Source organism: Taudactylus pleione, unplaced genomic scaffold (assembly GCF_031769625.1).
Source record: "Taudactylus pleione unplaced genomic scaffold, aTauple2 ptg000609l, whole genome shotgun sequence".
In the NCBI taxonomy this organism is placed as follows: Eukaryota; Metazoa; Chordata; class Amphibia; order Anura; family Myobatrachidae; genus Taudactylus; species Taudactylus pleione.
Window position 1 is genome coordinate 4,451,710 of NW_028285011.1, and position 14,369 is coordinate 4,466,078.

At 46.1% G+C, this 14,369-nt stretch overlaps 1 protein-coding gene across 1 annotated transcript in view; it reads left to right on the top strand.

Moving 5' to 3' along the window:
* VWA3B (von Willebrand factor A domain containing 3B) overlaps positions 1-14,369 on the top strand; it is a 201,201-nt gene that overhangs the window by 28,662 nt on the left and 158,170 nt on the right. Inside the window, exons 10-11 of the mRNA XM_088454098.1 lie at positions 7-145; positions 1,172-1,303. Of these exons, the coding sequence (XP_088310224.1) occupies positions 7-145; positions 1,172-1,303 (271 nt within the window). The remainder of the gene's footprint in view (positions 1-6; positions 146-1,171; positions 1,304-14,369) is intronic.

The following is a 14,369-nucleotide window of genomic DNA, read 5'->3' on the forward strand; positions in this document are numbered from 1 at the left end:
TAACAGAGTTACATGGCTTCAGAAAGGAAGCAGAGAGTTGTTTGGTACGATCCTTGAAGACCAAGTCTATTTCCTTATCGACACATCACACTCCATGAAAGACAAGCTTTTTTTGGTAAAGGAAAAAATATTTCAACTTATGCAGGTAAAACACCCTTCTACTGAATAGTAGTATTTATGATTAACGTCCCTCTGTAGTAGAAGAAAAAAATGGCATTCACCTTCTTGGTGACCAAGAATTCTATTGGCCAAAACCAGTATTCTGATGATGGCAATGATGGTGTAGAGTGGTGGAACTCTGCCCATATCCATCCATTCACCTCCACAGCTGAGCCATATTGTGGGAGGAAAATAATGACGAACTGGACCAATATCTTCCTATTGGTCTTCGCCGTCATACACGTTTAGGCTGCGCACGCAGTACCGATTTGCCAAAGCTGCATAAGCCACTTAGGGGGGGTTCCTATTTCACATCCCATTATAGGGGAACCTTAATGGAGTTCAAGAAGCAGCCTCACATGACCCGAGGTGCTCTTGGTGGACCTGGCCAAAACTAAGCAATAATAATAATGCAGTATTTCCTCAGCATGTTAGTATCATATTAGTTTCACAATAGGAAGTTTTTCTTATATCGGCTTATCATGAGCAATTGTTGCCCTACTTACTATAGACTGTAAACAATGTATAAATATATAGTGTATTGTTGTTCACTTATTTCTGCAATCTATATTTTTACAAACTAGCCGCATCCTTAGCATGTACTGTTAATAGATCAACAAATATTTTTATGCTGATTTAATTTGCTTTTTTTTCCTTTTATGTATAAGTGGATGTTAAATACGGTGGTATGCACAGTGCACTAAATGTACAAAGCTGGCATGCCATGTTTCTTTGGTAGTGTCTCATCTCTCTTAATTATTGTTGTATTTTTATCACAGTATAAACATTTTATTTTTAATACAAAAGATAATAGCTGTAATAACTGACTGAATAGCATGGATATTCATCATTGTACTAAAGATATGACCTTTTTGTTATATTTGCTTTCTTGCTAATTGCTAAAATGTGTTATCCTTTAATGTATTCTGTGAACAAAAGAGCTCCAGTCTGTATTCTGTGATATCATTTCTTTGTAATAACAGAAGATAACAAGTACAATTGTTCTAAACAGGAGCAGCTTAAACACAAGAAGATGTTCAACTTTGTAAAGTTTGATTCTAAAGTAGAGGCTTGGAAAGCAAGATTAGCAGAGGTTAATGAGGAAAACATGAAGGAAGCCTGGTTTTGGGTTAAAGAACTTCAGGTAACATAATTCTTAATGACATGTATAAAGCACATTGGCCAATACTATGTGAACATGCCGAATAATGAAATACAAAAATAGTGATCGTGATTGTTGGTGTTTAAAAAAAACATATTTAAAATTTTGCTATATTAGTAAAATCTAAGTTAGTAACCTCTATATTGAAGCAAGATAAGCTAGCTTCAATATAGCAATGTAGTACCAATATAGTACCTTAATGTCTTTAGCCAAACCACACTCAACAAGCTTTAGTACCAGGTAAAGACTCTAAGAGGTCAACAAAATTACCTGTGGAAGGTTGTTAAACCGCCGGCAACAGCACCACATCTCGCACTGCTCACAGTTCGAATTCGCTCATTTTTGAGTGAGTTCAGGCTGCCATAAAGTGCGGCTTGTTGCCTTGCTAGCTCGCACCCGCAGTGTATTCCCAGGTAATTGAATTGGCCCCTAGCATGCAGTGTTTGGAAAATATCCCTCACCTTTTAAAGGAGGCTACTTGGCCAAACCATGAGGATTTTAGAGGCCTCCACTGACCCATAGACTGGTCCATAGACTTTGTATTTGTGTTATAAGCAGTTTATGCTTAGCTTTCTATAGATTACATTAGGAATCAGTAATTTGTACTTTGAGTTAAAATTCTTAAAAGTATGCTCTCCTTAAATAAATACTATAATAATGTGGTTGCTGCAACATTATTACAGTGATGTATGCAATTGGTCCACATCGATAAAACATATTTCCATTTGATCTTTTAAAGGGGTAGCAATGGTTTGTAAGGATTTTAACTTAATTACTATTTTCATTTTGTCTATGCATCAAGTTTTAATTTCCTTTTTACCTTGTAAAGGTGCAACTTTATTAGTATTTATTTAATAACACTGTCCAGACTTGTAGACTTGTATTATATTGTGTATGAACAGTGTGCTGTAATTGTAGCATTTACTACTAATTGTAGCATTTTCTATAGTGTGCTGTAATTGTAGCATTCATATATTTTGTATGCAGTTAATGGCGTACAAAATATATACAGTCATTCTTAATCCATGATGAAACACAGTTCCCAGCATGCCCAGGTCACCTTTTAAAGGGTTTACAATACTGGCGCTTGTAGTACTACAAGCTACAGCACGGCCATGGGTGTTGACATGTTGGCACTTCAGCAATCATTCTGGGACCTACATGTATGCATCCATGATCCTTGGCTTGGCAAAAAAAAACAAAAATGCATGACACAATACCAACTTCTCCTTAAAGCGCACTGCTGTGAATAAGTTGGAGGTGCCAATATTTCCCCAATGTAGTACACAGCAGAGCTACACCTACAGCGTAAGGTACACACTACACAGTATGGTATTAGGGCCCCTGCATTGAGGCAGTCAATACCTCCGGTCTCAGGGGACAGACCGGAGGTGGCTGAGTGTGATGCAGGCTCTAGCCACCGCGATCCACTAGACCACCAGGGACAGCTCAGCTCAGGGCGCCTTTCCTCTGAGGTCTGGCTTCTCTGAGCTGTTCTCCTCCTCCGACCACGCCCCCTATGAGATCTCCGGCAGCCATTTTCTTCAAGTGGTGCAATCGCAGCTCTCTCAGGACAACGCGAGGTCCGTTCCCCCTACATACCTCTCCCTCGGGTTAGTGTTTGTAGTGCTATAGCCTACCAGACAATGAGTCTGTGTAGTTGGTTGTAGTGCCAATTTGCAGTGTGAATTCTGCATTGTATGTGACTTATGCTAGCGCTGCCCGTCTGTCTTTTTTTCCTAACTGTCAGCATATATCTATACCTTTCCTCTAATTCTGCCCTAATACAGGTGGTAGGCTGGTTCTTATACCTCACATATAAAAAAAAGATAATATTGTGAGGTCTGTCACATACTGTTGTGTGCTGCACTGTGCCATATTTAGGCAAAGGCTCCTGTAGCTTATGCAAGCATCAGTCAGGACCAGTGTGTTGCTCTCCGAGTAGTATACTATATACTCGTGATTGCATCATACTCAGTGCCATAATGTGTGTCAGACATGTCTGACAAGGGTAACGAACATACTTCTACACCCATTCTGCTATCTTGCAGGTTAAGTGCTGTAGGTTTAAGTGAGGAGGATTTGGTTCGGGATGGATTATGTGTGAGGTTTTATAATCCTCCATGCACCTCAAACCCCCAACAACGTTACAGGAACCCCCTTGGGCTGCCTTTTCTCAGGTCCTGGCCTCCATTGCGGGCCAGATGGGGGTTACCTCAGCAGACCATCATGCCCTCTCAGGGTCTACCTCAGATTATGCAGACTCCTCCTGTACCTCAGCAGTCTGTCATTTCCTTACAGGGACTACCACAGGCTATTCATCCACCATGGGTAGATGCTTTCTCTACTTCAGTGCAGAGCCTGGTGGCTTCCTCTACTGCCCTTCAGACCATGTTGCAGGGTGAGAAACCTCTGAAGCCAGCTAAACCTCCTGTGTTGTCCTCTCAGTCCACACAACTCTCAGAATCTGAGATGTCATCTTACGACAGAGAGATTGCTGATACCTCTAACCCTGACTCACCTCTGCAAGAGGTGGAGACTAGGTCAAATATTAATATTTCTGCCTTGGTTCATGCTGTCAGATCCATATTGGTAATAGAGGATGACGAGCCAGCCCCTCAGTCCAAATGGGTCAAGGTGAATTCGGCAGTATTCCCTCTATCAGATTGGCTAGTAGATCACATGTCTGTTGCCTGGCAATCGCCTGGTAAGAGGTATCAGCCTCAAAAGCGTTTGGCCTCATGTTACCCATTTCCTGAGGCTCATTGTAAAAAATGGGAATCGCCCCCTGCGGTGGATTCTCATGTAACACGTTTAATAAAAAGCGCTACACTACCTATGCCCTCCATTTCTTCCTAAAAGGATCCTACAGATAGGAAGGTGGAAACTTGCCTGAAATCGATATACTCTCTTTCAGGAGCTGTTGCCCGCCTGTCCATGGCTATCTCATGGGTAGCTGAAGCTATACAGCGCTGGATCGATGCACTGGAGGACTCCTTCCCCTCGGAAGCTCCTGAGAATCAGGTGTCATTGGTTGGCCACATTAGGGATGCGGCTGCATATATTGCTGAGACTGCTCTGGATGCCAGTCTGCTGACCTCCAGAGTCTTGGCCGCGGCCGTGTCTGCTCGCCGTTCCCTGTGGCTGCGCTCTTGGAGGGCGGATGATGATTCTAAGAAAGGCCTGGAAGCCTTACCATACAATGGGGATATCTTGTTTGGTCCAGACCTGGACAAGATTGACACATTGGCAGCATCGAAATCTGCGTTTCTGCCTTCAGCATCTGCCCCTTCAAACTCTCCAACTTCTTCCTTTTGGTCCTTTCGTCCCCAAGAAAAACCCAAAGGACAGTCCTTTCCCAGACCGTCAACTGCCAAGAAGTCCACCAACCCTAAGAAACACGCCTGGAGCACAAGACGCCCTGCTTCCATACCAGAGGATAAACCTGAGGCCTGATGGGGCGTGCCTCCCTCTGTGGGATCCCAGAGTGGGAGGCCGACTTCTTCAGTTCGCCCAGTGCTGGTGTCAAACCACCAAGGAAGCTTGGGTAAGAGAAGTGGTCTCTCATGGGTACGCCCTTTCATTCCTTCGAAGACAAGAACAAGGCCTTACCGATCCAGAAAGCCATACAGTCGTTGCTGCAGGCAGGGGTAATTGTGCCAGTCCCACTATCCCAGCGAGGGACTGGTTATTATTCTACTCTCTTTCTGGTGCAAAAGCCGAATGGGTCTTATCGGCCTATACTCAACCTCAAATCCCTGAACAAATTCCTCAGGGTGCCCAGATTCAGGATGGAAACCCTACGCTTCATAATACTGGCTATGGAACCTGGAGATTTTATGGTATCGCTGGATATTCAGGATGCATACCTACATGTCCCTATAATACCCTCTCACCAGTGTTATCTCCGGTTTGATATACTACAGCAACACTTCCAGTTCCGGGCGCTACCCTTTGGCCTGTCCACAGCTCCAAGGTGTTTACCAAAGTTATGGCTATCATGGCGGCCCATCTGCGGGATCAGGGTATCTGGCTACTACCATACCTGGGTGACCTCCTCCTGTTAGCTGGTTCTCCAGAAGTGCTTCACCACCACCTGCAACTGACAATTGCCTTTTTACAGGCTCACGGGTGGTTAATCAATTGGAAAAAGTCCTCCCTGAATCCCCACAGAGGATTATTCATCTGGGGGCCCTACTGGATTCTCAACAGCAGAGAATCTTTCTGACTTCAGACAAGATCTCCATATTACAACTACGAATATGCAGTTACCTCCATAGTCGCCGGGTGTCAATCCGCTCAGCGATACAGGTTCTGCGATCCATGGTGTCCACCTTCGACATGGTAGAATATGCTCAATTTCATTCCAGGCCTCTGCAGGGGCTGATCCTCTCCAGATGGAAAGGATTGCCCCACCGGATCAAAGCTCAGACAATAGTGCTCTCTCCGGAGGTGCGTCTGTCTCTGTCTTGGTGGCTACTGACGTCTCCTCTAACCAAGGGACGCCCCTTTTGGATCCCTGACTGGGTATTCCTAACAACTGATGCCAGTTTCCGGTGCTGGGCCGCAGCGACCAGTCTGCACTCTTTTCAGGGTTGTTGGACAGCAGTCAAACCAACATTCCCAATCAACATATTGGAGCTTTGGGCCATGTACAGGACCCTCAAGATGGCCAGACACATACTTTGCGGAAAACCTGTGCAGGTTCAATCCGACAGTGCCACCACGGTAGCTTACATCAACCATCAAGGAGACACTCGAAGTCGGGCAGCAATGACAGAAGTGTCAGAGTGTCACCTCCTGGCCATTTCGGCAGTGTTCATTCCGGGAGTTCTCAATTGGGAAGCAGACTTCCTCAGCCATCACGACGTGCATCTAGGGGAATGGTCTCTTCACCAAGAAGTGTTTAAACTCCTAGTGGACAAATGGGGCCTCCCAGCAGTGGACCTCATGGCCTCCCGACACACTCACAAATTACCAGTCCATGGGTCCAGAACAAGAGATGCCGAGGTAACCTTGGTGGACGCTCTGTCAGTGAAGTGGACCTCACAGTTTGTGTACCTGTTTCCTCCAGTCTCCCTTATTCCTTGAGTTCTTCAGAAGTTCAAACAAGAGGGAGGTAATGTCCTGCTGGTGGCTCCAGCATGGCCCAGGCATCATTGGTACTCAGATCATCTGAGTCTCTCCATCGACACCGTTCCTATTACCTCAACGTTCAGATCTGTTGTCTCAGGGTCCTTGCCTTTACCAGGACCTGGATCGTCTGTCTTTGACGGTGTGGCTTTTGAGACATCCCTTCTAAGGTCCAAAGGATTCTCTCGCTCTGTCGTCAACACGATGCTTAAAGCGCGTAAGCCAGATTCTGCTAGGATCTACCCCAAAGTGTGGCATACATATTTCTAATGATGTCCCAGAAATTACGACCCTCAGGTGTTTTGGATTTCCAGAGTCCTGGCCTTTCTTCAAGCTGGATTGGACCTCGGCCTCCACCTGGCCTTGTTGAAAGTGCATGTCTCTGCTCTGTCAGTATGGTTTAACGAAGACTTGCTTCGCTTCCAAATATCCACACCTTCCTCTAGGGTGTTCCCCGGATTCAACCTCCCTTTGTCATCCCCAGTGGTGCCTTGGGATTTGGCGGTAGTTCTTCGGGCCCTCCATTTGTACCACTAGATTCGGTGGAACTCAAGTGGTTAACAGCTAAGACTCTTTTTCTTCTGGTGATTGCATCTGCCAGGATAGTGTCAGAGTTAGGAGCGCTCTTCTGTCGCTCCCCTTTTCTGATATTTCACCAGGACAGGGCCGTGCTTAGTACTTGCCCTGGGTTCCTTCCAAAAGTTGTTTCTAGTTTCCATATTAATGAGGAAATTATAGTCCCGGCCTTTCTATCACCAGATCTCTTAGCAGGTGAGGCCTCTTTGGATGTGGTCAGGATTTATGTGAACTGTACCAGTTCCCTCTGAAATCGGACTCCTTATTTGTGCTCTATGGATTTCACAAGATAGGATGGCCAGCCAATAAACAAACATTGGCTAGATGGCTTCATATGACTAACTCAGAGGCCTGGACGCAAGCAGGCCTTCCTGTTCCGGCTTCTGTTAATGCTCATTCCACTCGAGTTGTGGGTCCCTCATGGGCAGCTCGCCGTGGCGCTTCGGCTGTTCAGCTGTGTAAGGCGGCCACGTGGTCTTCTGTTCAGACCTTTCTAAGGTTCTATGCCTTTGATACCTTTGCCTCTCAGGATGCTTCCTTTGGGCGCCGGATTCTCCTCTCAACGCAGGAGCGTCCCCACCCTTAAATGGACTGCTTTGGGACATCCCCAAGGTCTCCTTGTGGAGCCTATGGATCCTGAAGAAGAAAATGAGTTATGTTAAGAACTTACCTTTGTTAACTCTTTCTTGGAAGTCCATAGGGTCCACAGGGCACCCACCCTGACGCACCTGGCTTCATATGGGCTATGTTGCTGGTCACCGGTTTTCCATATCCTTCTTTGTGAGAATGAGATTCTTCAGTGTACCAGTCTTCCTTCTCTCTTATCCTCCTCCGGCCTTTGGCTTATAACGAACTGAGGTGCCTCTGGCTTGGGGGCGGGGTATAGGGAGAGTGGACTAAGTTCATCCTGGGAGCTGAAAGCTTTTAACTGCGTGCTGCCCGGATTCCAGATCCATCACCTACACCCCAAGGTCTCCCTGTGGACCCTATGGACTTCGAAGAAAGAGAGTTAAGTTCTTACCATAGCTAACACAATTTACACCTCCGTTTTTGGTGTCAATTGCTTTCAACTGAGCATAGGGCCCTCAATCTTCATCTAAGATGATTGTTCTACAATAGATCCCAGGGCTTGCTGTTACTAACCTTTCAGGCCCAATGTGTTACCATTTTCATCAGCTCCACATAGACAACCAACAGAGTGCACTAGGGTTTATTTTTATTTGTTACGGTTACCAACTACAGCACCTGAGCCATTTCCAATGAAAAAAAAATGAGAATGATAATTGAGTGAACAACTCACCAAGGGCTTATTCATGATCCGGGATCAACGAGTTTTGCGGCAGTGGATACTGGAGCAATTCATTATTACTCAAGTGTGAGGACAGCTGCAAAGAAAAGCAGCTGTCCCCGCGATCCCCTGATGTAGCAGTGTTACTTACCAGTGCTGTTGCTTGAGGTAACACATGCGCACAGCCATAGGGTCACCCTGCAGAGGCGGCATAGAGATCCCTCTTCACAACCCCGAAAGCAAACTCCAAAAACTTTCGGTTTTCGGAGTTAGCTGAATAATAGGTGGCCCTGTCGGGCCCTTAATAATGAATGGGTACGTTACTTAAACCATGCGGAAACGAACTAATCCGCTTGCATAACGGGCATATTAGTGATCATGAATAGGCCCCCTAAGAACATAAGTATTTATTTGTACAAATTACAGTACATTTTTATATCTTGTGGTGGATTTACACTATATATAAATGGATGGTTCTGATCTATACAAAGGGGATGATGCAGAGTTGAACTGAAGTTGGCAGCAGATACTCCGGCATTGTGTGCACAGAACTAGATGCATGTATTCGCTCATATGCTGAGTTATACGCATCTCTTTGGCTGGACATCCCCCGATCTGTATGCTCGTTTTTAAAGTCATCGTCATTATCCGTGCACACCTGCATCAGCCCTATCTCTGGTACAAAAGATCAGTGGGAATCCGGACTAATTACATACCTGTCCCCTAAACCCGTGATGTCATGCCTAAGAGGTGGGGCTGCCTGCTGTAGGAAATTAAGCACTGTCCAGAGCATCCTATGGATGATCCAAGCAGCTCCATAGGTTTCAGGGTGCCTACTCATTGCGCACCCTGCAAGCCATATGCAGGTGCGTGGGGCAGCAACTGTCCCACCTCCAGTGCCCTGTGCAACAGCACTGCTCGCACACCCTTAGTTCTGGCCCTGTACATGCATAACTCCACATTGCCCACAGTTCCATTGACACACCCTCACAAAAGTTAGCCTACATGTGACTAAACCTTCATCTATATCACACTAATCTCCCCCTTTCCTACAAATGCATGCTACCTCTCTTGCCTACTGATTACTTCCTTCTACTCCTGCCTCCAAGATCTCACCCAAGCTGTTCCCTTCCTCTGGAACTGTCTCCCTCTCCCTATCAGACTCTCCACCTCTCTTTAAATCTTCAAACGGGCTCTCAAGACCCACTACTTCAAAGCCGTCCAGCTCTCATCCTAACCTGCTGCTTACATACTTCTTCCTCACTGTCTACCCTATCTGTGTTCTCTGTCTGTCTCCCCCCCCTCCCCCCCTATAGAATGTAAGCTCTCATGAGCAGGGCCCTCTCCCCTTATGTGCTTTTCCTTCCCTCACTCACATGACCATCTACTCAAAACTCTCAACAAGGGCACTTAACATTTGGTTGCTGACGCCCTGTTGCTTTTTTGAGTGTTATGATCGCTGCAGCAATGTTTATAAACTATGTTCTTATTCTGTATTGTTTTTACTGTAAGTCGCTGTTTTACGAGTTTGCTCATTTGTTAATATACTTTGTGAGGCGCTGCAGAACCCTTGTGGCTCCATATAAATAAAGAATAATTATAATAATAATAATACCGTTATCACCCATCTTTGAGCCTTCAACTGCAAGTGAAAATGCGACTATCACCCATATTTGTATACACTTGGCTCCAGAGCACACGCAGTGCAAAAACACACAACGTGCAACCGCAAAAACGACTTGCGTTCAACTCTGCCTCAGTTCCAATGTGTTGAAGTTTGCATTAGGAGGTCACTGTGGAGCTTTTCTTGGATCCATGGCAGCACTTTATAATCTATTCTACATCTATATTTGAAGGGGAAAATATTTACAAGCCTGTGACACAGGTTTTCTAGATTTTATGTAACCCTTTTTGGTGTTATATGCAGTTATTCTTCACCATGTAAAGCTGAGTAAAACGTTTTGCCTGTTAGTAAGAGACAGTGCTGCGTACTCTAGCAGACAAATGATATACCTGTATTATTCTCCCTGCAGCGTCTTGTATCCAGTGAACCATTTAATGCCATACAGAAGGCACGCTGATCAGGCAGACATATCTTGCTGGGAACATGATAGACAAAACACTTTGCTCATTCATTTATAGCTGGAGACAGTTACCTGACCTTGCATACAACCAGAATAAAAAAGCTATGAATATTAAACCAATTTATTCCTTGATAGCTTATGATTCACCCAGAGCCTTTAAAGCTGGTTTCAGAAATGCACAGCTGCAGAAAGAGAGCAGAACCTTTGTGTTATAAAATATTTGATGTTGGTTTACATTTTAACATATGTTGCAATTGTTAAATTTTTTAAAGGTATTGCTGTGGCTTTTGACTAAAAAATGTTCTGTAACTCTATGCGACCATTGTCCATATGAATTCACTTATCAATGTCTGCATGCGAAACGCTACGTTAGTGTCACAGCCGCTGACACTGTAATATAGCATTTTGCATGCAGATACACCCGCAGTCACATGAAAAGACGCGTGGCACTACCGAGTCAGACAGCGCTCAACGGTTATGTGTAATGCGACTTGTAGCGCACGGAGGATAGACATATTTGGGCACATCTCTATGTACATAAAAGGGGCAGGGCAGTGGCTGTAGTACATGACCCTCCCTCCTATGTTGTTTTTTCCCTCTCATACACGTGGGAATGGTATGTGTTCGGCATCCTGGTGGTCTGGATGGCGACGCTTACCTTACTGGCGTTGGAATACCGATGCCGGTCAGAATCCCGGCGCCGGCATCCCGACCTCCAGGATGCCAAAGGTAAGTAGCGGGGTGGGTTAGGGTTAGGCACTAAGGGGGGAGGGTTAGGTTTAAAGTGCGGGGAGGGGACGGTTAGGTTTAGGCACCAGGGAGGGAGGGTTAGGGTAGGGAAAGGGGGAGGGTTAGCATACCGACCACCAAGTGTCGGTATGTTAACCCTGTTGGGATCCAGGCGTCGGGATTCTGACCGCCTGGATCCCGTCTGTCGGTATTACATATTGATTCCGTGGGAATTGCTTCCTCTGCTCTTGCTGTAGGAGTAGCAAATGGAGCCTGGTAGTATTTGTGTGCTGGGGTGCTGCTAGTTAATTGGGGGGGGGGGGAGAGTGTGTGTGTCTGAGTGATGCTGGTGTGATGGCAGTAAATGCAGGTAGGAGTAGAGTCTGGGTGTTGCTGGGTAGTTTGAAGTGAATGTGGAGGGAGTGAGCAGGGGCGCCGAGAGGGGGGGCGGGTACTATTTACCCGGGCCCGGGCTTCCTGAGGGGCCCGGGTCCGGTGCAACCCCCCCTCCCTCACAGCAGCCCAGCACATAGCGTGTGCTGAGCTGCAGTGGGAGACTGCTCGTGGCTGCCGAGCAACAGCCACAGCAGTCTCCTATGCCTGTGGGGGGGAGCGATCACACTAATCACGCCCCCTGGCTTTGCACCAGGGTGAGGGGCTCACAGTGCCCCCCCTCCCCAGCACGCATATGTCTGTATTTGTTTTGTTTTTTGCTCGAGGGGGTGTGGCCCCGCCTCCCACGATTAAGTCACGCCCCCATCTTTACCTGGGCCCGGCAGGGCTCTCTACGCCCCTGGGGGTGAGAATGTGTGTCTGGGTGTTGGCAGTGAATGCAGGGGAGGATGTGTGTCTGAATGCTGCTGGGGTGTTAGCAGTGAAAGCAGGGGAGAGTGTGCGGGTCTGGGTGCTGCTTTGGTGTTGTAAGTAAATGAAGGGAGGAGTGTGTCTTTGGGTGCTGCTGGGGTGTTGGAACTGAATGCACTGGGAGGATAGTGTGTGTCTGGGTGTTGCTGGGGTGTTGGTAGTGAATGTGGTTTAGGGGGAGTGTTTGAGTGCTGCTAGGACTGGGGTGTTGGTTGTAAGTGCAAGCTGAGGGGGGGCACCAACAAATACCTCGCCCCCAGACTCCTGGTATGAAGTTATGCCTCTGGGCCTGATTCGGAGCCGCTCGAAAGCGGCCGCTCATTCGCTCCGAGCGATGTTCGCACATCTGCGCATGCGTATGGGTTTTAGTACGCATGCGCGAACCTGTCAGTGCGGCCGAAGATCATGTGCTCGCAAAATAGCGAATGCCTGCTAATTTGAGTGACAGGATGAGCCGTTTGTGGGTGGTAACAGGGGAAGGTGCTTGAAAACGGGTAGTGGAGATCCGAACGCAGCCGTGCCAAAAGGTCAAAACGGGCGTTTTAAGGGTGTGCATAATTAACAAAGCAGCGTCATCGACCACGTCACTTGGTTGTTTCTTAGCCTGAACTGTTCGCATGATTGCGGTAGGAAAATCCAACCACAAGCACTGCGAGCAGTTCAGACGCCTTTCGATGTACTCGATTAATCAAATAAATAGCGGAGATGATGTATGATGCGAGCGGCCAGGGGGCGTTTTTTACATAAAAACGACCGCATGTTTTGTTCACTCGTTCAGACATAGAGGCATCAACAGACTGCAAAGAGCGAACGGTCAATTTAAATAGCCAGCCCCTTTTTCTGGACGAGCGAGCGCAAATAGCGGCCGGCTCTGAATCAGGCCCTCTGTCTCTTGCACACATCATGGGGCAGGTGCAAGTACCGATACTATAGCTGTAGGTGGAAAAACAGTGGACAGTGCATTTTCCCCCTTGAAGCCCTATAGAAATTCACATTAGCCATATGGATACTCGCTCACATTAGTATAAGGTACAGTAGTAATTCTGGCTTCTGCAGCTACCCGTATTTACAGCGTCTGTGCTAAGTAAGTATAGTAACACAAATGTAACAGGAATTTCAGGCAGAGCATTACGGCAAAGCACTTCAGACATTATAAACATTTAGCAATATATTTTGTATTGTGTGGCTGGAGTATGCTAGTGAATTATGAATAAAGAGTCATTATAAGAATGTGCAATAGAGGAAGTTAGAAGAGGCGATGTTTTTCTCCACAAATAAAGGCAATGATTCCATAAATAATGATCTTCTCAATGTGGTGAGATGTGTAGGCAGGGGTGTAGCGAGGGTGGTTCCAGTGAAGCATGAGCTCTGGGCACCAAAATGGACAGAGGGCACCACCCAGGGTTCCCGAATTCATGGGGCGCAAGACAGTATGGCGACTGCCTATTACTTTTATCTCGGTTTGTTTGCTCTATATCCTAAATAAGTTACAGATCTGAGATCCGTTTCTACATTTCATGCTCCCTCAAGCTGCCCAGATTGCCTCCCCTCCGGCCCTCCATCCTCTGTGATCATCTTCTGTCACCTCCCCTTTCCTGTCAGATTGATTACATTCACTTCTCACCTCTTTAATTCCCTCCCCTCTCTACCCTGTGATCGGCTTTTTACCCCTGTCCTCTCCTTTCTTATTGGCTTCTGTCACTACGCCTCTCTGATCAACTCTTTGCCCTTCCCCTCTCCTTTCTTATTGACTTCTGTCACCACCCCTCTCTGATCAAATCTTTGTCCCTCCCCTCTCCTTTCTTATTGGCTTCTGTCACCACCCCTCGGCTCTCCTTTTCTTATTGGCTTCTGTCACCACCCCTCTCCTCTCCTATTCTTATTGGCTTCTGTCACCCCCACCGCCCTCCTCTCCTTTACTTATTGGCAGGTATAAGTTTAAAAAATAAATCACTGCTTTGCTATTTAAAGTAATGAAGTGTTACTAGGCATGACCACAAAGTGTTATTTGAAAGGTTTTTTAAAAAATACTGTATTTGGAGACCTGAAATAATAATAATGGTGGTAGACAGAACATGACATGATTAGTGGTACTCACATTAATATTGGTGCAATGTACAGTCAGGTCCATAAATATTGGGACATTGACAGAATTTTCATATTTTGGCCTGTATTCACCACCACAATGGTTTTGAAATGAAACAAACAAGATGTGCTTTAACTGCAGACTTTCAGATTTAATTTGAGGGTAATTACATCCAAATCGGGTGAACGGTGTAGGAATTACAACAGTTTCAATATGTGCCTCCCACTTTTTAAGGGACCAAAAGTAATGGGACTATCAACTCAAAAGCTATTTCATGGACAGGTGTGA